The sequence below is a fragment of the Leucoraja erinacea genome, chromosome 23, assembly GCF_028641065.1.
Source record: "Leucoraja erinacea ecotype New England chromosome 23, Leri_hhj_1, whole genome shotgun sequence".
Lineage (NCBI taxonomy): Eukaryota > Metazoa > Chordata > Chondrichthyes > Rajiformes > Rajidae > Leucoraja > Leucoraja erinaceus.
The window spans coordinates 88,511-115,078 of NC_073399.1; the positions used below are offsets into that span (position 1 = coordinate 88,511).

The 26,568-nt window shown below is 41.7% G+C and overlaps 1 protein-coding gene across 6 annotated transcripts in view; it reads left to right on the forward strand.

The window, feature by feature from the left end:
• LOC129708078 (hexosaminidase D-like) overlaps positions 1–26,568 on the forward strand; it is a 37,142-nt gene that overhangs the window by 7,773 nt on the left and 2,801 nt on the right. For 4 of the 6 annotated variants that reach the window (XM_055653611.1, XM_055653613.1, XM_055653612.1 and 1 more), the window contains exons 3-11: positions 178–287; positions 5,247–5,334; positions 6,630–6,794; positions 8,791–8,974; positions 10,215–10,286; positions 12,218–12,419; positions 14,569–14,651; positions 19,732–19,807; positions 23,158–23,262. In XM_055653611.1, the coding sequence (XP_055509586.1) occupies positions 178–287; positions 5,247–5,334; positions 6,630–6,794; positions 8,791–8,974; positions 10,215–10,286; positions 12,218–12,419; positions 14,569–14,651; positions 19,732–19,807; positions 23,158–23,262 (1,085 nt within the window). The remainder of the gene's footprint in view (positions 1–177; positions 288–5,246; positions 5,335–6,629; positions 6,795–8,790; positions 8,975–10,214; positions 10,287–12,217; positions 12,420–14,568; positions 14,652–19,731; positions 19,808–23,157; positions 23,263–26,568) is intronic. The other 2 variants (XM_055653609.1, XM_055653610.1) reach the window with 2 other exon arrangements.

Here is a 26,568-nt window from a genome sequence, read left to right on the forward strand (position 1 = left end):
CTCAACTTTATTATTTGAAGGTTACATAACATAGGAAATACTTGTTGATTAGAATATTGTTATGGGCCACTTTTTAATTGATAATACGTGTGATTTTTTCAAAAGTGTCCGCCGCCTATGCTGTACGATTTTTAAAGCTTCATAGCTATAAATTCATTGTAGACTTTTTTTTTGTAGATCTTTCCTCTGTTTGAACAGCTTGGTGCAGATGGCATTCTCCTGGAGTACGAAGATATGTTTCCTTATAATGGAAATCTGCAAATATTACGGTCTCCAAATGCGTACAGGTAACTTAGATACATGTTTGTACAAAATGACTTTGTGTTTCTTATTAACCATACGATGACCTAAGCAATGAATGCAACATGTGACAACTAAAAAAGAAATATTGAAAAAATGTTTTTGGAATGTGGAATTATCAGGAAACAAAATGATTTGATGGATGTTTATGTAAATTATGTTGTGTCTTGGGTCTATTTGTTTGTAATGTATGGCTGCAGAAACGTCATTTCGTTTGGACCTCAAGGGGTCCAAATGACAAATAAATTGAATTGAATTGAATTGAATTGAATTAATTCCAATTGCTTTAAATGATCATTATTTCCTTGTCATTCATGGAGGTTCATGGTCATTTCCTTTGTAATCACAACAGTGCACAGTTTATATCATTACAACCCACTTTCTGAGCTGCATAACTTACATATCCCTGAAGGTGGCATGGCAGCAGTAATGTGGTCCACCCAGCATAAACCACATCTGTCTTCCCAGAAACAATCAGCATTATAGGATGTTCCATGGCACACATTCAGGCTGCCCCTTAAAAAGGCCAACATCCATCTCATTGTCCTTTTTGCCTTGTAGATTTCATTGTGATAGCGGCATCTCTTTCTATGCTGCTACTTCATCCCTTTGCATAGTTTCCTTTCCTAAAAATAAATCACTCCATTTGAATGCACACTGAATCACGTTGATCATTTGGTTTCCTGATCTTACCATGTGAATATGTTCACAAGCATTTTTTTTTGGAAGATTCAAAGCACCCTATGCCAAACGAGTGTATCCCATTTTATTTTATCCAGCTCTTTTAAAGTTTGCAAACTGCCTCTAGTCAGACAGCTGGTTAGACTCAATGGCCCTTCAAGCCAGCACCACCATTCATTGCGATCATGGCTGATCGTCCCCAATCAATAACCCATGCCTGCCTTCTCCCAATATCCCTTGATTCCACTAGCCTCTAGAGCTCTATCTAACTCTCTCTCAAATCCATCCAGTGATTTGGCCCCCACTGCCCTCTGGCAGGGAATTCTACAAATTCACAACTCTGGGTGAAAAAGTTTTTTCTCACCTCAGTCTTAAATGGCCTCCCTCCCCTTTATTCTAAGTGCCGCTACACTTTGTCTGAGAAGTAATGGGTCTTACACTTATCATTTCTGGCTGTCTCTGGGGTGCAGTACCTACCACTGAGTTGGGCAACAGAGGAAATTCATGCCGATATATTCATATTTATGTGTCATGTAATTGGAGATTAGTGTCATGTAATGCATTACATTCATAGACTTGTTAAGAACTAAATGTGCATGGAATGGTTGATGGATTTTAAAATAGACAGATGTCAGGTAATGTGTACTGAGTTTGACAAATAGTGTATCATGTGAGAAATATGAAATGTCCTATGTTGGCAGATGTTTGAGATGCCCAAGTGAAAAAAAAGCTAAAATGCAGATACAGCATATTCACAATGTTTTTGCTCTTTACTGGTAAGGAATTGCATGCAAAAGTAGAGAGATTGCATTTCAACTATAACTGGCTTTAGTGATATTGCATTTGTAGTTCTATGCATTGCATTGGATGTAGGAAGGAACTCCAGATGCTGGTTTAAACCAAAGATAGACACACAAAGCTGTAGTAACTCAGCAGGTCAAACAGCATATCTGGAGAAAAGGAATAGGTGACATTTCGAGTCGAGACCCTTCCTCAGACTCAGGAGCCTTGGAAGTAGTTCAAAGATGTACAAAACTAATATCTGAAAGGGACGGATTGTCTTATGTAGAAATGTGTCGTATGATGCTTTGAAACTGCAGGGTGATTTGGATAGGTTGGGTGAATGGGCAGTTACATGGCAGATGCAGTATAGTGTGGATAAATGTGAGGTTATCCACTTTGGTGGCAAGAATAAGAAGGAAGATTATTATCTGAATGGTGTGTGCTTGTGCATCAGTCACTGAAAGTAAGCATGCAGGTACAGCAGGCAGTGAAGAAAGCTAATGGCATGTTGGCCGTCATTGCGAGAGAATTTGAGTTTAGGAGCAAGGAGGTCCTACTGAAGTTGTACAGGTCCTAGGTGAGACCTCACCTAAAGTATCGTGTGCAATTTTGGTCTCCTAATTTGAGGAAGGACATTATTGCTTTTGAAGGAGTGCAGTGTAAATTCACCAGGTTAATTCCCGGGATGGCAGGACTGAAAGAATGGGTCGACTGGGCTTGTATTCACTAGAATTTAGAAGGATGAGAGGAGATCTTACAGAAACATATACAATTCTTAAAGGATTAGACAGGCTAGATGCAGGAAAAATGTCTCGATGTTGGGGGAGTCCAGAACCAGGGGTCACAGTTTAAGAATAAGGGGTAGGCCATTTAGGACTGAGATGAGGACATTTTTTTTCACCCAGAGAGTTGTGAATCTGTGGAATTCTCTGCCACAGAAGGCAGTGGAGGCCAATTCATCGGATGTTTTCAAGAGGGAGTTAGATTTAGCTCTCAGGGCTAAAGGAATTAAGGGATATGGGGGGAAAAGCAAGAACGCGGTACTGATTTTTGATGATCAGTGCTGGCTTGAAGGGCCGAATGACCTGCTGCTGCACGTATTTTTCTGTTTCTATGTATTGGAGTTTAGAATGCTGAGAAGGAAATTAATTGAAACAAATTAGATCCTGGGGGCTTTTGACACGGCGAAGATGGGAGGAAAATGTATTAATGTGGGTGAATCTAGAATTAGGAGTCACCTAATTAAGGCAGATGGTGCAATTTTGTTTCCCTCAGATTGTCTTATGAAATCCATCAAGTGAAAGCAATGTTTTTACATATTTTTTATGGCAGAGGAATGAAAGGTTACCATAGGTACACAAAAACATGAAGTTGAGATTATAATCAAATCAGCTCTGATGATGCAAAGATTTGACTGCCAGCTGCCCATGTTTGCAAGAACAATCACTGCAAAATTGTCATATGTCAACAGAGCTACGTCCGGATGCTCTTTGTGGATTTTAGCTCAGCTTTTAATACAATCATTCCGGACATTCTCATTGGTAAACTGGTCACTCTCGGCCTCCCCACTATCACATGTGCCTGGATAAAGGATTTCCTCACCAACCAGCCCCAGACTGTGAGACTCGGCCCCCACCTCTCCTCCACTCGCAGGTTGAGTACCGGTTCCCCACAGGGCTGTGTGCTAAGCCCCCTCTTATACTGTCTCTACACCCACGACTGTAGTCCGGCCCACAACAACAACCGCATCGTCAAATTTGCTGACGACACTACTGTAGTCGGACTTATTTCAAAGGGAGACGAGGCAGCCTACAGAGAGGAAGTCCTGAAGTTGACAACCTGGTGCTCAGAAAGCAATCTGGCTCTGAACACCAGGAAAACAAAAGAGCTCATTGTCGACTTCAGGAGGCACAGCACCGACTTAGCCCCCCTACACATCAACGGCGAGTGTGTGGAGAGGGTCAACACCTTCCGGTTTCTCGGCGTCCATATCGCTGCTGATATCTCCTGGACGGACAACACGACAGCGGTCATCAAGAAGGCTCAGCAGCGGCTGCACTTCCTGAGGGTCCTCAGGAAGCACAACCTGGACTCTAACCTGCTGCTGACCTTCTACCGCTCGTCCATCGAGAGCCTGCTGACATACTGCATTACAGCATGGTATGGCAGCTGCACCATGGCAGACAGGGAGCGGCTTCAGAGGGTAACTAGGACAGCACAGAGGATCATTGGCTGCCCTCTCCCCTCCCTGATGGACATCTACAACTCCCGCTGCCTTAGCAGGGCAAAGAAGATCATCAAAGACAGCTCCCATCCTGCGTTTGGACTGTTCGACCTGCTGCCCTCTGGAAGGCGCTATAGGTGCATCAAATCCAGGACAAATAGACTCAGAAATAGTTGCTTTCCGAGAATTATAACTACTATTAATTCTAATTCACACATGCACTGACTTCACTGCCCAACACCACGGACTTCCATCTGTATATATGTATGTAGCGCCGCAGAAATTGTGCACCTATCCCCCCCCCCCCCCTTCTCCCTTCTGTTTTTTGTTTTTCTGTTTCTTGTTTTTTGTGCTAAATTGTATGTATGCACTGAGTACGAGCAGCTTTCAGTTTCACTGTACATGTATAGTGACAATAAATGGCATATCATATCATACAACCTTTTATAGAGACAAACACAATCGTAACCCATCAAAATATCCAACATCTACTTTCAAGCTTCACATTGCTCTCTTGGTCTCCTGATTTCAATTCTGAGTGTTCGGCTGATTCATCTAAGGAGCTAGTTTTATACTTGATATTTTGGTTCTTTATTGCCTGCCTCTGCAGTAGAATTCATTAAGAAGAAATGTTAGAATTGGTCACCTAACCCAGTCTGTCTGGACCATTCTGCTTTCAGTTTAGTTGAAATGATGAATCACTGCATGTGAACACATTTTTTTTCTATTTTCCATGAACCAATATCTCTGGTCAAGCGGCAGGAGTGCCGATGTTATTTCCACCTCATTGGACTTGAGATATACTGTTATGAATTTTGGACAGTTGGAGATTGCATGAGCATTAAAATTACAATTTGAACTAATTTTAATGCTCATGCAACAAATGAGCATTAAAATTACAGTTTTATTGTCATTTTAATGCTCATGCAATCTCCAACTTGGTTACCTGTGTCCTGCCAATAGAGTATATGAACGCACGTGAATTTGTGCACTCAACCATGCAAGCTCAGAAGAAAATTGTCTCACATTCTGTGCCAGACACTGAAAAGCAGACATCCAGCAAAGACTTTTGTCAATGATTGAGTGTGAAATAATAATAGGGGTTTTGTTCTAAGACACAGATTGTTCATTATTCTGCTGCAGTATATATTAACGACTCGATGAAATTCAACCAGCTCTGTAGGAGATGGGAAATGAGGGTTGGGACAGATCTGTAATGTGTGTGGATTTCAGTAACATAGTATATTCTGCATTGCAGTCCTTCAGACATCACCAATCTTATAAATCTGGCCAAGAAACACAATTTTGAAATAATTCCATTAGTACAAACCTTCGGCCACATGGAGGTGAGTTCTGAAACAAAAGAAAATGATAAAGCATTTGTGGTTAACAATAATAAAATCTACAAAACATGAATAAATATACTGCAAATTATGTTCGTAACACAATGTATAAGAAATTGTTAACGCGTATAATTTAAATCAATCTTGTATTTGTTTCGAATTAAAGTCTTGATTAAAACAAGAAAATATTTATAAAATGTTATATAATTTTATCATGTTGATACTTTAAATATAGTACATAAGAATAATATTACACAAACCTTTTAAGTTGTTGAAACCCTTCAAAATCTCAAATTGACTTAGTCCTCTTTGTATGGGGTTGCTTATGTGACCCATGTGCAAGAGGCTGGTCCTTCACCAATTCATTGTCCATGAGCTTGGATTTCTTTGCAAAACTGGATTAATCTAGTGGCCTAACTGTATACCTGATACTCTTCATTATTGGTCTGGAGAATTGTTTCTCAGGTTGTGTTCTGGTCAGTTCTGATACCTATTGAGTTACGAAATCTGCAGATTAGGTGACAGAGAAAGCTAAGTAATTTAGGGTGGCACAGTGGCGTGGCAGTAAAGCTGCTGCCTTACAGTGCCAGTGACCCAGGTTCGACCCTGACCTCAAATGCTGTCTGTATGGAGTTTGTACATTCTTACTGTGATCACGTGGGTTTTTTATGGGTGATCTGGTTTCCCCATACACTCCAAAGATGTACAGGTTTGTAGGTTAATTGGCTTTTATAAATTGTAAATTATCCCTAGTATGTAGGATAATGCTAGTGTAAGGGGTTGATTGTTGGTCTGCATGGACTTGGTGGGCCGAATGGCCTGTTTCCATGCTTAAGGTAAATTAAAGTAATTTATTTTTCCTGATTTTTCTTCAGCTTCGGTTTAACCATGTTAACTATTTATGATTTTTTTTATTTTAATTTTCTATTTTTAGATTATTTGCCTCAACCTAAATAGTCCTTATTCAAAATCTAAAGCTCAGAGATATTTAATATTTCTTTAAATGTATCCAAACTTTAAAGCTCATAATTGGTCTTGCCCCAATCTTCCCTATCTTCAACTTACCTGTCTTTCAGAATACGGACTTGAGGGTAAGCATGATGGGTTTCCATATCCAGTTTAGATAAGCGTAAATTAGCAAGCAGAAATACCAGGCAGTGAGGTCAATTCAGTTTAAAGTTGCCCTTTGATAAATACAATAACGTGAGAGATTAGAAAAATTCTTTATATAAATAGGATGTTTTTAATGTTAAACTGTCATTCATGCTTTTTCTATCTCTTAAAACTTATTCCTACAGTTTGTACTTAAACATAATTCCTTTTCTCACCTTCGTGAAATGAGAGCATTTCCTAACAGTCTCAATCCACACAAAGAAGAATCAATGGAACTAATAAAATCCATGATCGACCAGATAATGGCAATACATAATGACATAAGATGGCTACACATTGGATCAGATGAGGTAATGCAAAGATATGCATGTGGTTTGATACTAATTTTGAATAATTTGGCTGGCTGGAACTTGCTAGCAGCTGCCATCATTTCTCTACACAAGCATGATCAAAGTTGGGATTATGCATGAACCTAGAAATCCCCAATGTGCCAAGGACTCATCACTTAACGTCTTGTCTACACACTATCTTAGACTCCGCTGTGAATCCAACAGTAGATCATGAACTTAATTTAGTTCTCCAGCATTGACAATGCGGTATCTACCAAATTAGAGGCAAAGGATAGTATGGGTTGATTTTTTTTTAATTAATTGAGTTTAATTAGATATAGTCTTGTATCTTAGTAATATCTTAGATAGTTCTTAGTAACTATCATTCTGTTTTAAATTGTTTCATTGATATATGATAGCGACACGGGTAGACAAAATGGTAAAGGTGAAAGATGTGCTTCCCTCAGTGTAGATGGTTTTGAGTGTGACTTTGGGTTTTGCAACAGGGTTTTACAGTTGTATGAACAAGACTGCACTTTGAATTAGGCATGCAGTTCTGGTCACCATAGTATAGTAAGGATGGAATTAAGCTAGATCGAGGGCACAAAAGTGAATTCTCAAGGAATTGCCAGAACCTGATGCTTAAGTTATTTGAGGCTGGGACTTGTTACCCCAAGAGTAAAAGAGGCTGACAGATAAATTCATAGAGAGGCATGCATAAGATGGGTGGCGACAGTCATTTTCCAAGAATAGGTGAATCTTAAACTAGTGAACTAAACTAGTTGGTGGAAGTGCTGGGGGCGAGTTCAATTATAGTGCTTAAAAGACTTGGACAGGCTTGAGGGATTGGGCCAGATTCAGGCAAATGGGACTAGCTCAGGAAGGATCCTTGTAGAAACAAAGAACTGCCGATGCAGTTTATTACCAAAGATAGATACAAAGTGCTGCAGTAACTCTGCAGATCAAGCTGCATATCTGGAGAAAAAAAGATAGGAGATCTGAAGAAGGGTCCCAACCCAATGCGTCACCTGTCCTTTTTCTCCAGAGGTGCTACCTGACCTGCTGAGTTACTCCAGCGCTTTATATCTATCTTAGGAAGGATCCATGGACCAGTTGGGCCGTGGGGCCTGGTCCCAGGCTGTATGGATTTGTGATTATATATTGTGTTTGTCATGCCAAAAGCATTAGTTCCTTCCTGTATAGATTTGAGACAGCACAGTGGCACAGCAGATAGTGCTGCTGTCCAAGGGAGCAGTGTACGGTCCTGACCAGGTCTATGTGTATTTCTATGCAGACTTTGCTTGTTATTCCTGTGACTGCTGTGTTTCCTGTATTCTTCATTATCCCAAAGATGTGCTGGTTGATAGATCAAGAGTCAAGAGCGTTTTATTGTCATATGTCTCAGATATAAGAACAATGAAATATTTACTTGCTGCAGCACAACAGAATGTGTAAACATAGTAATATTAATTGTCCACTGTAAATAACCACACGTGTAGGTAGCTGAGGAAATGGGGGTGTTGATGGGCATGTGACAGAGAATAGGTTGCAGGGAAATAAGTGGGGGAATGGCATTAATTGGAAGAATGAACTTGTTGGGACAAATGGCTTTCTTCTGTGTTGTGTTTAAAAAGAAAACTGCACTGAATGTCATGTCCACACCAGAAGATCCAGAAAAAGCTGGGAGTCTTGGTCAATATTTACCATCAATCGACATTATCAGGAGAGATTTACTGCCAAAACAGTAAATAAAAATAAAGTAGAAGAAACAAGTAGATGCTGGTTTATAAAAATCGTCAGAAAGTGCTGGAGTAACTCAGCGGATCAGGGCAGCATCTCTGGAGAAGATAGGTGGGTGACAAATTGGGTCGGGATCCTTCTTCAGACTCAGATAAAAATATAGACGGCTGCTGCATTTCCAGCCTATTTTCTTTTGCGGCAATTTGGGAATTTTTGGTGATGCTTTGTCTTAAATAACATTTACATGAAAATTAATAATCTGCATTATTTTCTTTAGGTTTATTACCTTGGTGAAGGTGAAGAATCCAAGCAATTGATTGAGCATGGTCAAACTAATACAGATAGTCTGTTCTTGTCTCATGTGAAAGCAGTTGCAAGTTATGTCATCGCTACTTACCCGAGTGTGAAACCTATCATGTGGGATGACATGCTCCGAAATATCAGCATCGATAAACTTAAAGGTACAACTGTTTTATCGCTGATGGTGTAGGAAGGAACTGCAGATGTTGGTTAAAACTGAAGATAGACACAGAAAGCTGGAGTAACTCAGCAGGTCATGTTTGATACCATCCAGTAATTTAGTTAAGAGATACAGCACAGAAACAGGTCCTTCGGCCATTGAAGTCTGTGCCGACTAGCAATCCCCATACTCTTACTCTATCCTACGCACGAGAGATAATTTACTATCTTTACCAAAGCCAATTAACTTACAAACCTGTACGTCTTTGGAGTGTGGGAGGAAACCAGGGACCCCATGGAAAACCCATGCAGGTCACGCTCTCTCTCCACTCTACCTATTGTATATAAGTTTGGCTTGATTGTATCCATCCATGGTATAATTGAATTTGATTAAAACAAAGCCAAACAAAGCTTTTCACTGTAGCTTGGTACACGTGATAGTAAAAAACTAAACCTACGTTAATTCCTTTTTCAATTGTGCATCTCCAGATTCAGATCTATTCTGTTTTTTTGTCAAAAATGTAATCCAAGACACACATGATTTCTTGTTTTGGGAGGTTTCTTTTGTTAATTTTCGTTGTGAAACAGTTTTAGTGACAAATTCTGTCACCCAATGCTGAGGTATTGCAACAGAATTATCAAAGAACTACAGTTGTTTTTGATGTTTAAGAATAAATGGAGAGAATATTTTGATCTCATTATTGTAAATTAGTTTTATTCATAACTGAAATTAACATTAAAAAAACATTTAAATTAAGATGAAAATTATTTATCCTAGATGCATTAAGAAAGGTTTGTTGCCAAGAGTTACGTGACAGGTTGCTCTGGAAAAAAATGATACTTGTAAAAAGTTGAAATACTTTACATTTCTATTCATAACATTCACTTGTATTCATAATTCTGAATAGGTTGAAATATCTCAAAAATATTTGCTGCAATTAATTGGTGGTTTTTCATAGATCTAATGTTAAAAATGTGTTTTCCTTCATAATTTATGGCACTGATAGAATAATAATATGTATACCAAGATAATGACGTCAACAATTGCCTTCATAAGCAGCTGTAAAGAATTAAAATGCAAATGAAATTATGAATTGGTAAGCAAACCTGGAGGTTTATATTTTAGCTTTTTAAAATAGTCAAGGGGTTTGTGTTCTTTATTTAATTTTCTTTTACTTATTTTATCTTTGGTTTTGGGACATTTAGAAATGAATAATTTGCTTGCCTTCGTTCTCCCTTTAGAATCCATGTTGGATCAGCTGGTTGAACCAATGATCTGGGAATATAATGCTGATCTTGATGTGCGTATGATGTGTGAGTAAAATTATTTTGAAATTTTTCAATAGCACGGGTATAGTGAAAGCTCTGAAGATAAATCACATGGCACAAGTGGTTCAAAGTTGAAGCCATGTAATCTGAAAACATTCAAACTCATTCCAAGTTATTGTTGGTGAGATTGCACTATTATGTCATACAAAAAGGGGAATATGCAACCTATTAAAGTTCTATTAAAGTAATTCTATTTGTTTAAAGATTTAAGAGAGTCTGTATTAAGTCACTGGTATTATTATAATAGATCATTATTAAATCTCTTTCTTGTAAGAAACTACATAATAGTTTATCAGAATGATGTTTATTTTTTTCTTTTAATATTTTACATCTTAAAATATTTATATTTAGAAGGCCATTGTGTCGAGTATAGCAAAGTTGATCTACTTTTCTCTAGCAATAAATTTGAGCAATTTCAGTTTAGTTTATTATTGTCATTTGCATCAAGATACAGTGAAAAGCTTTTTGTTATGAAATTTGTAGTCGAGGGACAGAAACCTGCCGATTATGGAAAGATAACAGTGTACCAGATAGTTGGGATTTATTCAGGAGGTTATGGCAGTTGATTCTGCAAAAATGAAAGGAGTGTGTGTCCACAGATCATCAAAAGCAGCTGAATAGTTAGATTAGATGGTTGAAAATACATGGATAATTCTCTTTATTGACCAAGTCATAGGATATGAGAGTTAGGATGGTTCAAAATTCTAGTTAGAGTTGGAGTACAGTTCAGTTTATTATTGTCAAGTGTACTGAGGTACAGTGAAAAGCCTTTTGTTGCGTGCTAACCAGTCAGCGGAAAGGCTATACAAACAAGCTGTCCACAGTGTACAGATATAGGATAACGGGTATAATGTTTAGTGCAAGAGCCTGATTTAGTGCAAAAGTATGATTAAAGATAGTTTGAAGGTCTCCAATGAGGTAGATGGGAAGTCAGGATCGCTCTCTAACTGGTGAGAGGATGGTTCAGTTGCCTGATAACAGCTGGGAAGAAACTGTCCCTGAATCTGGATGTGTGCCTTTTCAAACCTCTGTGCCTCTTTCCTAAAGGGAGAGGGGAGAAGAGGGAGTGTCCGCGGAAGACTCGTTCTTGATTATGTGTGGCCTCGCCAAGGCAGCGTGAAATGCAGATAGAGTCAATGGAAGGGAGGTTGGTTTTCATGATGGTCTGGGCTACGCCCACAACACTCTGCAATTTCTTGGTTGTTACTTTTCCCAGTCCATGCTGTGATGCATCTTAATAAAATGCTTTCTACAGCACATCTGTGGAAGTTGGTGAGTGTTGTTGGGGACATACCAAACTTTCAAAGCTTCTGAACTTTCTATAATGCTTCCATGATTACAGGCTGTAACTGCTAATTTGATTTAAATAATTAATTGTTTTCTATCATGCATTTTAAAACTTACTGATATGCGGTGTTACGGTTTTGAACAATTGAACCAATGAATATATGACTTCTAAAGACGTGAAAAGATGCAATCACATTCCGTTAATGTGGGTGAGCTTGCACTATTATGCAACTTAAAAAGAGGAAAATGAAACCTAGTGAAGTTCTGTAAACCTATGTGTTTAATGATTTAAGAGAGTCATGTATTAGGTCATTAGAAAAACAAGATTATCTATTGCAACTCTTTCTTGTAAGAAACTGTATAATAGTTTATCAGAATGATAATGGTTCTTTACTTTTTACTTTTTTACTTTTAATATTTTCACATTTTATAATATTTATATTTAGAAGGCCAGCATGTCGGGTGAAGCAGATTGATTTGTCACAAAATGAATCGCTCAGTATGGTGCCTGTAACAAGGCTGAAAGCACATTTTACTTTGCATTTGTGGTGAACTCTGATTAAATGGTTTTATTTTAAACATAATAGACTAGGTTATATATCGTAATGTAATATTGATTTATTTTACAGCACTTCAAATAGAGAAGTATCAGAACACAGGATTCTCTCAAATATGGTTTGCAAGTGCTTTTAAAGGGGCAACCGGTGCAGCTCAATGTCTAACATCCATTAGCTATCACTTAGCTAATCACCTGCAGTGGCTGAATATAGCTGAGGCTCTGCCCAGGAACACCATTCACTTACAGGGGATAGCACTCACTGGCTGGCAGAGGTATGCAAGCACTCTGATGTTGCAGTATTTGCACCACAACCATTCGTGTCCCATTGCTTTTGCTTGTTTTGTTTCATTATTGAGTATCACCTTAGTGTGGTTTAGGGATACAGCATGGAAACAGGCCTTCGGCCCACCGAGTACTCGCAAACAACAATCACCCATAAACACTAGGGACAATTTACAGGAGCCAATTAACCTACAAACCTGCTTGTCTTTTGAGTGTGGGAGGAAACCGTAGCACCCGGAGCAAACCCATGTGGTCCCAGGAAATACGTACAAACCCCATATAGACAGCACCCGTAGTCAGGATCAAACCCTGTCTGTCGCTGTAAGGCAGCAACTTTACCGCGGCGCCATTGTGCCAACCTTGCACTTGTAGATCATATCCTTCTTTAAATCAATTATTATTATCTCCTTGCTTAATTTTGCCAATCCTTTATAAGTAACCTGTGGTTTACTAATTTTCATCATAATGGAAGAATGTATCTTTGTATTAACTATAGAAACATAGAAATTAGGTGCAGGAGTAGGCCATTCGGCCCTTCGAGCCTGCACCGCCATTCAATATGATCATGGCTGATCATCCAACTCATATCCTGTACCTGCCTTCTCTCCATACCCCCTGATCCCTTTAGCCAAAAGGGCCACATCTAACTCACTCTTAAATATAGCCTATGAACTGGCCTCAACTACCTTCTGTGGCAGAGAATTCCAGAGATTCACCACGCTCTGTGTGAAAAATGTTTTTCTCATCTCGGTCCTAAAAGATTTCCCCCTTATCCTTAAACTGTGACCCCTTGTTCTGGACTTCCCCAACATCGGGAACAATCTTCCTGCATTTAGCCTGTCCAACCCCTTAAGAATTTTGTAAGTTTTTATAAGATCCCCCCTCAATCTTCTAAATTCTAGCGAGTACAAGCCGAGTCTTTCTTCATATGAAAGTCCCGACATCCCTGGAATCAGTCTGGTGAACCTTCTCTGCACTCCCTCTATGGCAAGAATGTCTTTTCTCAGATTAGGAGACCAAAACTGTACACAATACTCCAAGTATCTCACCAAGACTCTGTACAGCTGCAGTAGAACCTCCCTGCTCCTATACTCAAATCCTTTTGCTATGAATGCTAACATACCATTCGCTTTCTTCACTGCCTGCTGCACCTGCATGCCTACTTTCAATGACTGGTGTACCATGACACCCAGGTCTCATTGCATCTCCCCTTTTCCTAATCGGCCACCATTCAGATAATAGTCTACTTTTCTGTTTTTGCCACCAAAGTGGATAACCTCACATTCATCCACATTATACTGCATCTGCCATGCATTTGCCCACTCACCCAACCTATCCAAGTCACCTTGCAGCCTCCTAGCATCCTCCTCACAGCTAACGCTGCCCCTCAGCTTCGTGTCATCCGCAAACTTGTTGAATTCAATTCCCTCGTCCAAATCATTAATATATATTGTAAATAGCTGGGGTCCCAGCACTGAGCCTTGTGGTACCCCACTAGTCACTGCCTGCCTTTCTGAAAAGGACCCGTTTACTCCTACTCTTTGCTTCCTGTCTGCCACTAGTTCTCTATCCACATCAATACTGAACCCCCAATACCGTGTGCTTTAAGTTTGTATACTAATCTCTTATGTGGGACCTTGTCGAAAGCCTTCTGAAGTCCAGGTATAACACATCCACCGGTTCTCCCTTATTCACTCTACTAGTTACATCCTCGAAAAATTCTATAAGATTCGTCAGACATGATTTACCTTTCATCAATCCATGCTGACTTTGCCCAATGATTTCACCACTTTCCAAATGTGTAGCTATCCCATCTTTAATAACTGACTCAAGCAGTTTCCCCACTACCGATGTTAGACTAACTGGTCTGCAATACCCCGTTTTCTCTCTCCCTCCCTTTTTAAAAAGTGGGGTTACATTAGCTACCCTCCAATATTATCCCGCTCTTTATTCAATTTAATGAGGATTCAACCTGTTAATTGGAGACACATAATGCCATTCAAACTTGTTGCAAGGGTAAACTGTTATACTGAATATTCTCCAACATGTTTAGAAACAGTGTGCATACAAACTAAGTGTAAAGGTAAATATTGGAAATAGCAATGATTTTTATATTTGTCTGTTCTCTTATTTTGCAAGGTATGATCATTTTTCAGTTTTGTGTGAATTACTTCCTCTGGGGATTCCATCATTGGCAATCTGTCTGCAGACCTTGAAACACGGTAAGCCCTAAATATATACTGGTGCTTAAATACCTATTGACTTTCTAAAGTATTAAATGGTGAAGGCAGGTAGACACAAAATGCCGGAGTAACTCAGCAGGACAGGCAGCATCTCTGGAGAGAAGGAATGGGTGACGTTTCGGGTCGAGACCCTTCTTCAGACTTCAGTCTCCATTCCTTCTCTCCAGAGATGCTGCCTGTCCCGCTGAGTAACTCCAGCATTTTGTATCTACCTTTGATTTAAACCAGCATCTACAGTTCTTCCAAATGATGAAGGCATCACTGTCTGAGCCACTGTTGGCTTAGAGACTGTTACACATCCAGTGAATAATTTCTAAATTTTAGGCATTGGTTGGATATTTGGGACTAGAATTGGTAGGACATGACACTTTTCCAGTGGATACATACCAGTCAGAGAATAGGAGCATTACTTAAATATTGTTTTCCTCACAGCAGTAAATTTGTTTAGTTTTAGAACTTTCCTTCTTATAGAATTCCAATGTTTTTCTTTGTATTTCTGGTAATAATTATTCTCATAAGTGTTTCCTTCTCAATTAATATCACTAAGGTTAAACTGCATTCAATTTTAATGTTAACTAGACTAAGTGGGCAGGGGGTTTGTGGGGGGGAGAGAGGTCAGATAAAAGATGGGGGAAGAGCCATGGGGAGAAGGGGGTTTCACGGGGGGTGGGGCGGGGCAGCATGCGGCGTCACACACACTTACCACCCCCCCCACACACACACTAACTACTGCCCTTGATATTATATTAATATTATTAATTTGCTCCTTTTACCCCATAGCCGCCCTATCCACTGACGCATAGACCCCAACTCGCAGGCGTGTCTAGAGTAGGAGGGGGGGGGCAGAGAGAGAATGGGGAGAGACAGAAGGGAAAGACAGAGGGAGAGGGGGTGTGGAGGGGAGGAGGAGAGGGAGGGTGGGAGTGGGGGGGAAGGAGGGGAAAGAGAGGGGGGGAGGGGAGGGGGAGAGGGGGTGGGGAGGAGAGGAGAGGTGGGAGAAGTGAGGGGAAGGGGGAGAGGGAAGGGGGTTTAGGGGAGGGGGAAGGGGGTTTAGGGGAGGGGGGGGGAGGGGGAGGGCAGGGGGTGGGGAGAGTAAGGGGGGAGAAAGAGGGAGGGGGGAGAGAGAGAGGGGGGAGAGAGGGAGGGAAAGAGAGAGAGGAGTGCAGCGGGGCGGCAGGTCGCGGGGACCCGAGCGAGGCACGGAGCGATCTGACGAGCAAAGATCCTATATCCAATAGGCTCTTTGCTGAGTTGCCAAAAGCAGTGGATGACCAGCCGATTGTGGCTTCAGCCCGTGTTACAGACGTTCGGACCGAGGACACGTAGAGGAGATAGTCCCCTGTGAAGGGTAGAGAGGAGAGGGGAAAGAGGGAGGGAGGTGAGAAGAGGAAGGGGGGGGAGAACCGGGCGGCAGCAGCCGTTATCGTCACGCAGGGCACGCTACATTTACTACAAAACAGATCAATGTGTCCATACACTGTAATATAAATATATACACACATGAATAAATAAAATAATAAAGTGCAAATGACAGATAATTGGTTATTAATAATCAAAATTTTGTCCAAGCCAGGTTTAATAGCCTGATGGCTGTGGGGAAGTAGCTATTCCTGAACCTGGTTGTCACAGTCTTCAGGCTCCTGTACCTTCTACCTGAAGGTAACAGGGAGATGAGTGTGGCCAGGATGGTGTGGGTCTTTGATGATACTGCCAACCTTTTTGAGGCAGCAACTGCGATAAATCCCTTCGATGGAAGGAAGGTCAGAGCCGATGATGGACTGGGCAGTGTTTACTACTTTTTGTAGTCTTCTCCTTTCCAGGGGGCTCAAGTTGCCGAACCAAGCCACGATGCAACCGGTCAGCATGCTCTCTACTGTGCACCTGTAGAAGTTAGAGAGAGTCCTCCTTGACAAACCGACTCTCCGTAGTGTTCTCAGGAAGTAGAAGCGCTGCTGAGCTTTCTTAATAATTGCATTAGTGTTCTTGGACCAGGAAAGATCTTCAGAGATGTGAACACACAGGAATTTGAAGCTCTTGACCCTTTCAACCGTCGACCCGTTGATATAAACGCGGCTGTGGGTCCCCATCCTGCTCCTTCCAAAGTCCACAATCAGTTCCTTGGTTTTGCTGGTGTTGAGGGCCAGGTTATTGTGCTGGCACCATATGGACAGTTGCTCTGAGTCTTCTATACTCAGACTCATCCCCATCAGTGATACGTCCCACAACAGTTTTGCCGTCAGCGAACTTGATGATGGAGTTCGCACTGTGACCGGCTACGCAGTCATGAGTATAGAGTGAGTACAGCAGGGGGCTGAGCATGCAGCCTTGAGGTGCTCCCGTGCTGATTGTTATCGAGGTTGACACATTTCCACCAATACGAACAGACTGTGAATGAGGAAGTCGAGGATCCAATTGCAGAGGGTTGCGCAGAGACCCAGTTCTGCGAGTTTGGTAACCTGCTTGGAGGGGATGATTGTGTTAAATGCCGAGCTGTAATCGATGAATAACAGCCTGACATATGAGTTTTTGTTGTCCAAGTGGTCCAGAGCGGAATGGAGGGCCAGCGAGATCGCATCCACCGTTGATCTGTTGTGATCAGAAGTGAGAGGTTGAAAATGTCCGTATAAAATCCAGCCAGTTGGTCCGCACAGGTTTTTAGAACAGTGCCCGGGTATACCATCAGGTCCAGGCGCTTTTCGAGGGTTCACCCCTCTGAAGGATTTCCTGTCGTTGGCCTCTGTGACTGAGATTGAAGGCACATCAGTATTCTCCCTATCAAATGTGTCTATTCTCCCTATCAAAGCATGCGCAAAACAAATTGAGCTCGTCAGGGAGTGATGTTTCGCCGACATTCGAGCTGCCTCCTGTTTTCGCCTTGTAGGAGGTGATTGCATTCAGGCCCCGCCACAGCTACCGAACATCTGTCTCATCCTCCAGTTTGGAGCGGAAGTCCCTTTTGGCCTTTTTGATGGCCTTACCAATGTCGTATCTGGACTTCTTGTAGGCCACTGTATCATCGGGCGTGAATTACCAATGTCTGGACTTCAGAAGAGTGCGGATCTCAAAGTTCATCCAAGGTTTCTGATTGGGAAACTCTCGGAGGGTTTTTGTCGGGATTCAGCCCACCACACATTTAGTCGGATTTACCGAAGTGAGGGCGAGGGATAGAACGATAGGCATTCTTGATGGTGGTAGCAGTGGTCGAGGGTGTTAGGTCCTCTAGTGTAGCAGGAGACATGTTGGTGGAAGTTTGGGAGTGATTTCTTGAGGTTTGCCTTTTTGAAGTCCCCAGCAATGGTGTTAAATGCCTCGGGGTAAGACGTCTGGTGTTTGTTGACCACTGCGTGCAGCTCCTCCAGTGCCAGACGGACGTCTGCCTGGAGTGGGATGTGGACCGCGGTCAGGATGATGGAGGTGAATTCCCTCGGAAGGTAGAAGGGACGGCACTTCATCGCCAGATGTTCGAGGTGTGGAGAGCAACTGTTGGACAGGACTGCCACGTCTGAGCACCACGCAGAGGCAGACGCCCCCTCCTCTCCCTTTCCCAGATGCCAGTGTACGGTCCATACGGTGGATGGAGAAACCTTCAGGCTGGACCGCTGAGTCTGGGGAGCTGGGGGTGAGCCATGTCTCTGTGAAACAGAACACAGAGCATTCCCTCAGCTCCCTTTGATAAAGCAGCCTTTCCCTTAAGTCCTCCACTTTGTTTTCAAGGGACTGTACATTGGCCAGTAGGATAGTAGGGAGAGGGGGCCGAAGTCCCTTGCGCTTCATTCTGACCTGAAGTCCTGCCCGTCGGCCACGTTTCCGGACACAATGGAGGCTTCCCCTTTGTTTCCAGGTACTGAGTTTACTGTACCTGCTGTTTCTGCAGACATGCGCTGGAACGGGAATTTCCTCACAGACGGCAGCTCCAGCTCCGTTACGGACGGGGGTTCCCCCAAAGTCGGCAGCTCCAGCTCCGTTGTATCTGGGAGATCCAGCCCGTCGGCTCTGTAGGTCACCCCGGGGTCTCCAGGTACCGTACCAGGGATCCTCAGTCGGGTCGGGAGTTCCACAGCCAGCGTGGGAAAATTTAAAGTCTGGGGCTCCTGCAGCTGCAGAAGATCGCGAAATTGACAGCGCTTTCAGCTGCCCAAGCAGCTTGTCTGAAACGGCACCGATTAGTGCCGTTTCCCTGATGCAGGTAAGTTGGTAGAAATTGTAGGTGAACCTTTTATGTTCTGATGCTCCGCAAAAGTCGCCGCAGGCAGGCGTCATCTTGTAGTTCCTTCCTAAAATGTCATCATAAATCAAATTAAGAATGTTGAATCCAGGGAATCTAGCCCCTCCAATCTGGCCAGGATTAACACATTGAAAATAGAAATGCCATCAAAGTGAAAATCACAAGCAGGGAGAATGATGCACCTGACTGCCAGCTTCAATGTTCTGATAATGAACTGAATCATTTTTAATTTATGACATTCAAGAGAATATATTGGCTATGGCATTAATACCACATTTTTGTGTGTATCATTTTAAACATCATCGAACAAACATTATTGTAGAAATTCTGGGGGAAATCCTCAAATTAGGAACTCCATTGAGAATCAGATCCACCTATTGCAGTCACTGTGGCGCAGCGGTAAAGTTGCTGCCTTGTAGCGAATGCAGCGCCGGAGACCCGCGTTCGATCCCGATTATGGGTGCTGTCTGTACGGAGTTTGTACGCTCTCCCCGTGACCTCATGGGTTTTCTCCGAGATCTTTGGTTTTGTCCCACATTACAAAGATGTGCAGGTCTGTAGGTTAATTAGCTTGGTAAATGTAAAAATTGTCCCTAGTGGATGTAGGATAGTGTTAATGTGCGGGGATCGCTGGTCGGCGCGGACTAAAGGGCCTGTTTCCATGCTGTATCTCTAAACTAAACTAAACAACAAAAAGAAACCTAAACTTGCTTTGTGAGTGGAATTAGGACGACGTGTTTTTAAATGATTTTACCTGAGTAATGCTCTTATATCCTATGAAATAAAAATTATTATTTCTCCTTAATCTGAATACCTATTGTGTGTTACAAATAGGTGAGTTCTCTGAAAATGTAGAGGAATTGGTGAAGAAGTCTCTTGGATGTAAATCATTGCAACTTAATTTTCCAAGGTAACTGATCACTGGATTGTATTTGTCATGTTTTATTTCAAGGGCACTAATTCAATTTGGAGAAATTAGGTTCCTTAAGGAAATTATGTCATTGAAAAATGAACTCTTTATTTGATTCTTATTTAGAAAGCAAATACAAAAGTGAGTTTGGCCCGGCAACAGTTCATTTGAATATGGCATTAATTATCTGAAAAATATGTAATAAAAAGAAGAAAGCTTTGTCTATTTGTTGGTATGCTACAGAAGTGATGGGATAATTTTATTGTGGGGTCTTTCTCCCAAGAAATAAAAAGATCTTTAAAGAGATAAAGGACTTTATCTTTGTGAACTGAAATGTTAATAGAACTTTTCTATTAATAAAATGTAAGCAAGCAGACACAAATTTAAATCAATCAAACAAGGAATTAAAGAGGCTGAAAATAGGCAGTGGGCCGAGCATCAAAAATGTGTCTAGAAATCAACTTTTGCGACCCATGTCTCAGAACTACATGAAATTTAGCACAAATTTAGATAAAATATAATTGAGAAGGAAGTCATAACTCGTCAGTGCCAAATATTGACATTAATTAATTAAACTAATTAGAACATGAGATCAAAAAAGTAAGCACCATCTAGTCTCCAGTGCCCATATTACACCATGGGGAGCCTATTTCCGTGTTGCAGTCTATTTAAACCATATATACATATACGTGTGTGTGTGTATATGTATATTGATATATATATGTATATTTTAATTTGTTTATATATACATATATATATGACATGAATATGGCTGTAATCAAAGATAATTATGTATAATATTATATAAAAAATAATATATTACTAAAAGTCTGATCTTGATCACTTCCTGTTGTTCTGTATATTGATTTTAGAAAATACACTGCCACTTACGGCTGTGATTTTTGGCCATCTTACTCAGAGTCCCCCTCCGCTGCGCAGGACAAGAGGATTTTTCCCATCGATTAAAAATAAAAGAGTTATTAGTGTTTAAAAAAATGTTGAGATTCTCTCCTGAAGGCCACGCCCCTTCCGGAGGGACTATAAAACCCGAAAGTGTTGAGTCCCTCAGTCAGTCTCTGCAAGATGGGGGAGCGAGTGGGTTACGTGTCTCAGTCTGAGCTGTGAATAACACTGAGCACATGTCTACTAACTGTGAGTGTGGTTTTACTGACCTTGAGTGCCCTTAATGTGGTTTGAAAATGAAAATGTGGTTGGTTTGAAAAAGCACAGCAAATGGTTGGTGGTGGTTGGTTTGAAATAAAGCACAGCAAATGGTTGGTGGTGGTTGGTTTGAAATAAAGCACAGCAAATGGTTGGTGATGGTTGGTTTGAAATGGGAAATGATTAAAAGTCTAAACTTGACAACTTCCTGTTTGCACAGTATATTGACTTTAGATAAAATGCTACCTTTTACGGCTGTGATTTTTGGCCATCTTACTCAGTCATCCTCTGCTCATCAGGTGCAGAGGATTCTTCCCATCAATGAAAAATAAAAGTGTTATTAGTGTATAAAAAATGTTGAGAATCTTTCTCCTGTCAATCACGCCATGAAGGCCACGTCCCTTCCGGTGGGAGGGGGGGATTATTAAATCCGGAAGTGTGGGTGTGGCTCAGTCTCTGCAAGATTGGAGAGGGAGAGGTCACGACTCTGCCTGAGCTGTGAATCAACTGAACACACTGAATGCCTACTGAACTGTGAGTGTAGTGTTCATGTGGTGTTTTGTGTGATTTTATGGTGGTTTCACGCTGCTTGAAGCTACATTTGAATTTGGTGGCCTTGCACCCTGCTTGGAGTGGTAAGAAACTGCACTTGAATTTGGTGGCCTTGTATCCTGCTGAAATGGAATTTCAAGGAATAGCCATGAGTCAACTGCCAGCCCACCTGCCGTGAGTGAGCTGCCTGCACATCAGGCTTGAGTGACTAAACTGCCACACCAAGAACCCATTTGGCCCACAATGTCCATACGAGCCCTCTGGAAACCAGTCCCTTCAACCCACAACACCCATACTAGCGCTCCAGAAACCCCCTCCCCACTGGCCACCCATATTGAATTGGCGGAGAGGTGGAACATTGCGTTGGGGGACCAGCACTCCAGTGTGAACATGGGACCCAACGTGTCCCACTTAGTCTAGTAATGAATATTATTGTGAGTGTGGTTTTTGAATGAGACTGCCGCAGTGGTCCGACTCCTGAAACAGCCTAATTAATGGGTGAGGGCAGTTCCTGTGGGTTCCGCCGTTTACTGAACCCCACTGACTGCTATTGTGCAGAGTGGGGGTCACAGCCATGGTGGGACTGGGGCAATGCCAGGCTGGGGGAAGGCTAAGGCATCTTCTACTGACAGGAAAATGCCTAACCCTAACCCTAATTCGCCCCACTTCCAGAGTTGAACACGGATGGAGCTGGAGCCGCTTTGGGACCGGTTGTGGCCCCGCAGCACCTCGGCCAGCATGCCCTTCTGGATCATCGTGGTGATGATGGTGGGGAGCAGCACTGCCCAGCACGCTGCCCGGGCCACCTTCAGCACCCCCAATAGCGCTGGCTCCGTTAGTCCGCCCGTTCGCTCGCCTACCAACAGCCCGACCGACGACTCGCAGCACCCACCCAGAGGCCTGGCCCAACCGACCGCTCTCACCACCTACCGGAGGTCCGGCCTCGACCGACTGACCCACTCTGATCCTAATCCTAATCTTAACCCTAGCTCGACATTTGTTATTTATCATTCTTATTTAACAGTTTACATCATAACTTTATAAAGATACATCAATTGAAAAACAAAATGATCAGCAAGGTGAGCATTACCTTTATTCCTTCGAAACCTTGTTATTGTTTTGATGCAATTAGGAGGCAGCCATGATCCCAGGGTCGTCACTTCCTAGCAACCATAAAACAAAGCGCGGAATTGGTCAATTTGCATCCGATCTCAATGTCAAACGTGCATTGATTGGGCAATTACAACTCGGAAAAATTGAGGTTTTTCTCATATTTTATAAGAATGTGCAGTTTTTGTTCTTGACGAGTTTCAGGTATGATTTATATTATATATTTACACAATATGTTATTATTACGTGACCTCTGTTGGTCTGGCTAATGTATAATTCAGCAAGGATCTGGAACCATGGGTGTTGGAAAATCGATGGTGTATCTGTAATGGACGAACTATAAGAGAAAAGGCAGAATCATTGATTTCATGGAAGTGTTAGAATGTCTCTATCTCATGGGATAGAATTAATATTAAATTGCAATTAATTAATTGCAATAAATGTACTTATAATTGGCAGTTCAAAAAATAAGCAATACTCGACTGGTGAAACTTTAATCTAAGGAGATTCTGACACTTGTTTTTCAGCAGTGAGGATGCTGGCAAATTTCCAGGCAGCGACATACTTGCACAAGTAACTGAGATTATCATTAATCTGCAGGTGTCTGTTGATAAACTTCTTAATGAAAACATGTAAGAACTTACTCTTTTTAAAATATTTTAACGATTAAGACGTTAATAGAATAAATTTAAATGCTGAATTTGATTTCATTGTTGAGTTCAAGGTCTAGGTTTACAGGCTGAGGCTTATTTAGAGAGGATGGAACGTGTTCACCTTGAGAGTGGCTTTTGATCATGTGCAGCATTTTGGCCCTGTGATCATCCAAAAGCTATGGGCTAGAATCGTCACCAATGCATTGCAACTGGCAGCAGATAAAAACCACTTCGAATGACCCCCAGAAAAGACAGGCATCGTTTTTTTTTTTTTTGGGGGGGGGGGGGGGGGGAAATCTTTCTCTTTAAGGTTTTAAGGTTGGGTTAATAGATCTAAACAAAAGGAGATCTGAATTAGACCCTGAATATTAAATGTCGAGAAATCATATTTCAGAAAATGGTGCTATTTTTTTCATTGGTGAGATGGTGTTTTATTGCATCCGTTCATCCACACGCGACACGAGGACACTCCAGACAAATATTTTTTAGGTAATTTAAACAGGGCATATTAGGTTATTGGACCACGAACAACAACCATGATATTCCTCTGATGAAAGCTTTAACTTGGTTAGATTACTAGAGTTAAGAATTAAGAGAGTTTAATTGTCATATGTACCAAAATCAGAACGATAAAATTCTGACTTGCAGCAGCATAACAGGCCTGTAAACACAGTAATTCTGGAGAACACAATAAACAAAAGGAAGTTCAATAAAGTAAAACAAGCAATATAAGCAAAAGAAAACCTAGTCCCGAATGCAAACCTCTTGTTTGTAGTTTAGTTATTTGTAGTATTCAAGAGTCTGATAGTTGTTGGGAAGTTGTACCTGAATCTAGAGATGACAGTTTTCAGTCTCCAATACCTTCCCGATGGGGAGAGTAAATAAGAGCACAGTCAGGATGGTATTGTCCTTGATAATGCAGGCTGCCTTTTTGAGGCAGTCCCTCGCATAGATCCCAACAATGGTGGGGAGGTCAGTACCCGTGATGGAACAGGCAGTGTCCACCACTTCTTGTAATCTCAGGGCTCGAAATTAACGGTTGCCCAGGTGCCAATGGCAAACTAAAGTCCCACCAGGCAACCTAAAAGCCGTGCCATTTTGCCGGGCTTGGCAAGCATTCAGGACACCTGCCGTTCAAGTCTGAGCGGGCCCACCCCCCTCTCTATCTCTCTCTGTCACTCTCCGTCTCTGCCCGCCGTCTGGGTCTCCACTCTCCAGCCGCTCCTCATAGAAACATATAAACATAGAAAATAGGTGCAGGAGTAGGCCATTCGGCCCTTCGAGCCTGCACAGCCATTTGATATGATCATGGCTGATCATCCAACTCAGTATCCCATCCCTGCCTTCTCTCCATACCCCCTGATCCCTTTAGCCACAAGGGCCACATCTAACTCCCTCTTAAATATAGCCAATGAACTGGCCTCAACTACCTTCTGTGGCAGAGAATTCCACAGATTCATCACTCTCTGTGTAAAAAATGATTTCCTCATCTCGGTCCTAAAATTCTTCCCTCTTATCCTTAAACTGTGACCCCCTAGTTCTGGACTTCCCCAACATCGGGAATAATCTTCCTGCATCTAGCCTGTCCAACCCCTTAAGAATTTGGTAAGTTTCTATAAGATCCCCCCTCAGTCTTCTGAATTCCAACGTGTACAAGCCGAGTCTATCCAGTCTTTCCTCATATGAAAGTCCTGCCATATGAAAGTCCAGTCTTTCCTCATATGAAAGTCCTGCCGTCCCAGGAATCAGTCTGGTGAACCTTCTCAGTACTTCATCTGCCGGCATGGCCGGCCGCCTTGCACATGTGCACAACCACGGCCAGTGCATCATCTGCCGCCCTGCACATGCGCACTGCCATGGCAACTGGTCGGCGTCGGGCACTTTCTCCCTCACTTTGCATTGTGGGATATCTGGCAGCCATTGCTGTCCGGTGCTGTCCGGCCTCGCCACGACCGCTGAAAACCAACACAGAATCACTCCCTGGAGTAACTCTTGCTTTAGGGATCAAGAGTTACTGCAAAAATATTCCAAATTGAATTTAAACTAGAGGTGGTGAAGGGTCCACCACCAAACTACAAACCCTGAGCAATAATAGCCATTTATCTGTTTATTTATTGTGAATATATATATATATATGGTCTGTGGTATATAGACACACTGAACTTTTATCTCCTGTTCAGTATTATGTTTACATATTCTGTTGTGCTGCAGCAAGCGAAAATTTCATTGTCCTATCTTGGACACATGACATTAAAATTCTCTTTACTCTTGACTTGGGCTTAAACAGAAAAGGGTTCTTGGGGGAAAAAAGAGATACCTTAAATTTTGTTGCATCTGGTTGGGTAACTATGGTAAGGTGAAGACTATTCCATGCTTTAATTGTGCAAGGGAACTCTGGTTTTAGTGTTTTTAGTTTAATTTAAAGATACAGCATGGAAACAGGCCCTTCATCCCACCGAGTCCACGCAGACCATCGATCACCTGTACACTAGTTCTATCCCACACATTAGCGACGTAAGTCGACAGTGTTTTATTCTCTCACGTCCCAGTTAGAACAATTAAATCCTTGCAGCAGCGCAACAGAATATGTAAACATAGTACACTGTAAACAATGTTATAAACGTGTAAACAAAACAGTGTATATTTATATATGAATATATAACTATATAAATATATATGTGTGTGTGTGTGTGTATAATATATATTCCCACACATATACACACACAATTTCCCTCCTGGGATTAATAAAGTTCTATCGTATAGTATGTGTGTGTGTAGGAAGGAACTGCAGATGCTAGTTTAAACTGAAAATAGACACAAAAAGCTGGAGTAACTCAACAGGTCAGACAGAATCTCTGGACAAAAGAAAAATATTATATTTTGGGTTGGGTCTGCTAAAGGTTCCTGCACACCTTTGGAATGTGGAAGGAAACAAGAGCACCCGGAGAACACACATGCGATCAAAGAGAAAAGGAGCAAACTCCATACAGACAACACCCATATTCAGGATCAATTCCGGGTCTCTGGCACTTTTAGCTAGCAACGTTATGGCCCATGTACTGCCCTATAGTCTTGAACTGAATTAAAACATACAGTAGCTGTAAAGGGGGACATAACGTCACTTAGAGATTTAAAACTGAAAATGGATAATTTCTTATTTTTACTAACCAAAGTTATCAACATATAATTTTTTGTGTGTTGGAAAACAAAATATAGTGGCACAGCTGGTGGACTTGCTGCCTCACACATCAGAGATCTGTGTTCAATCCTGTCCTTGGGCACTGT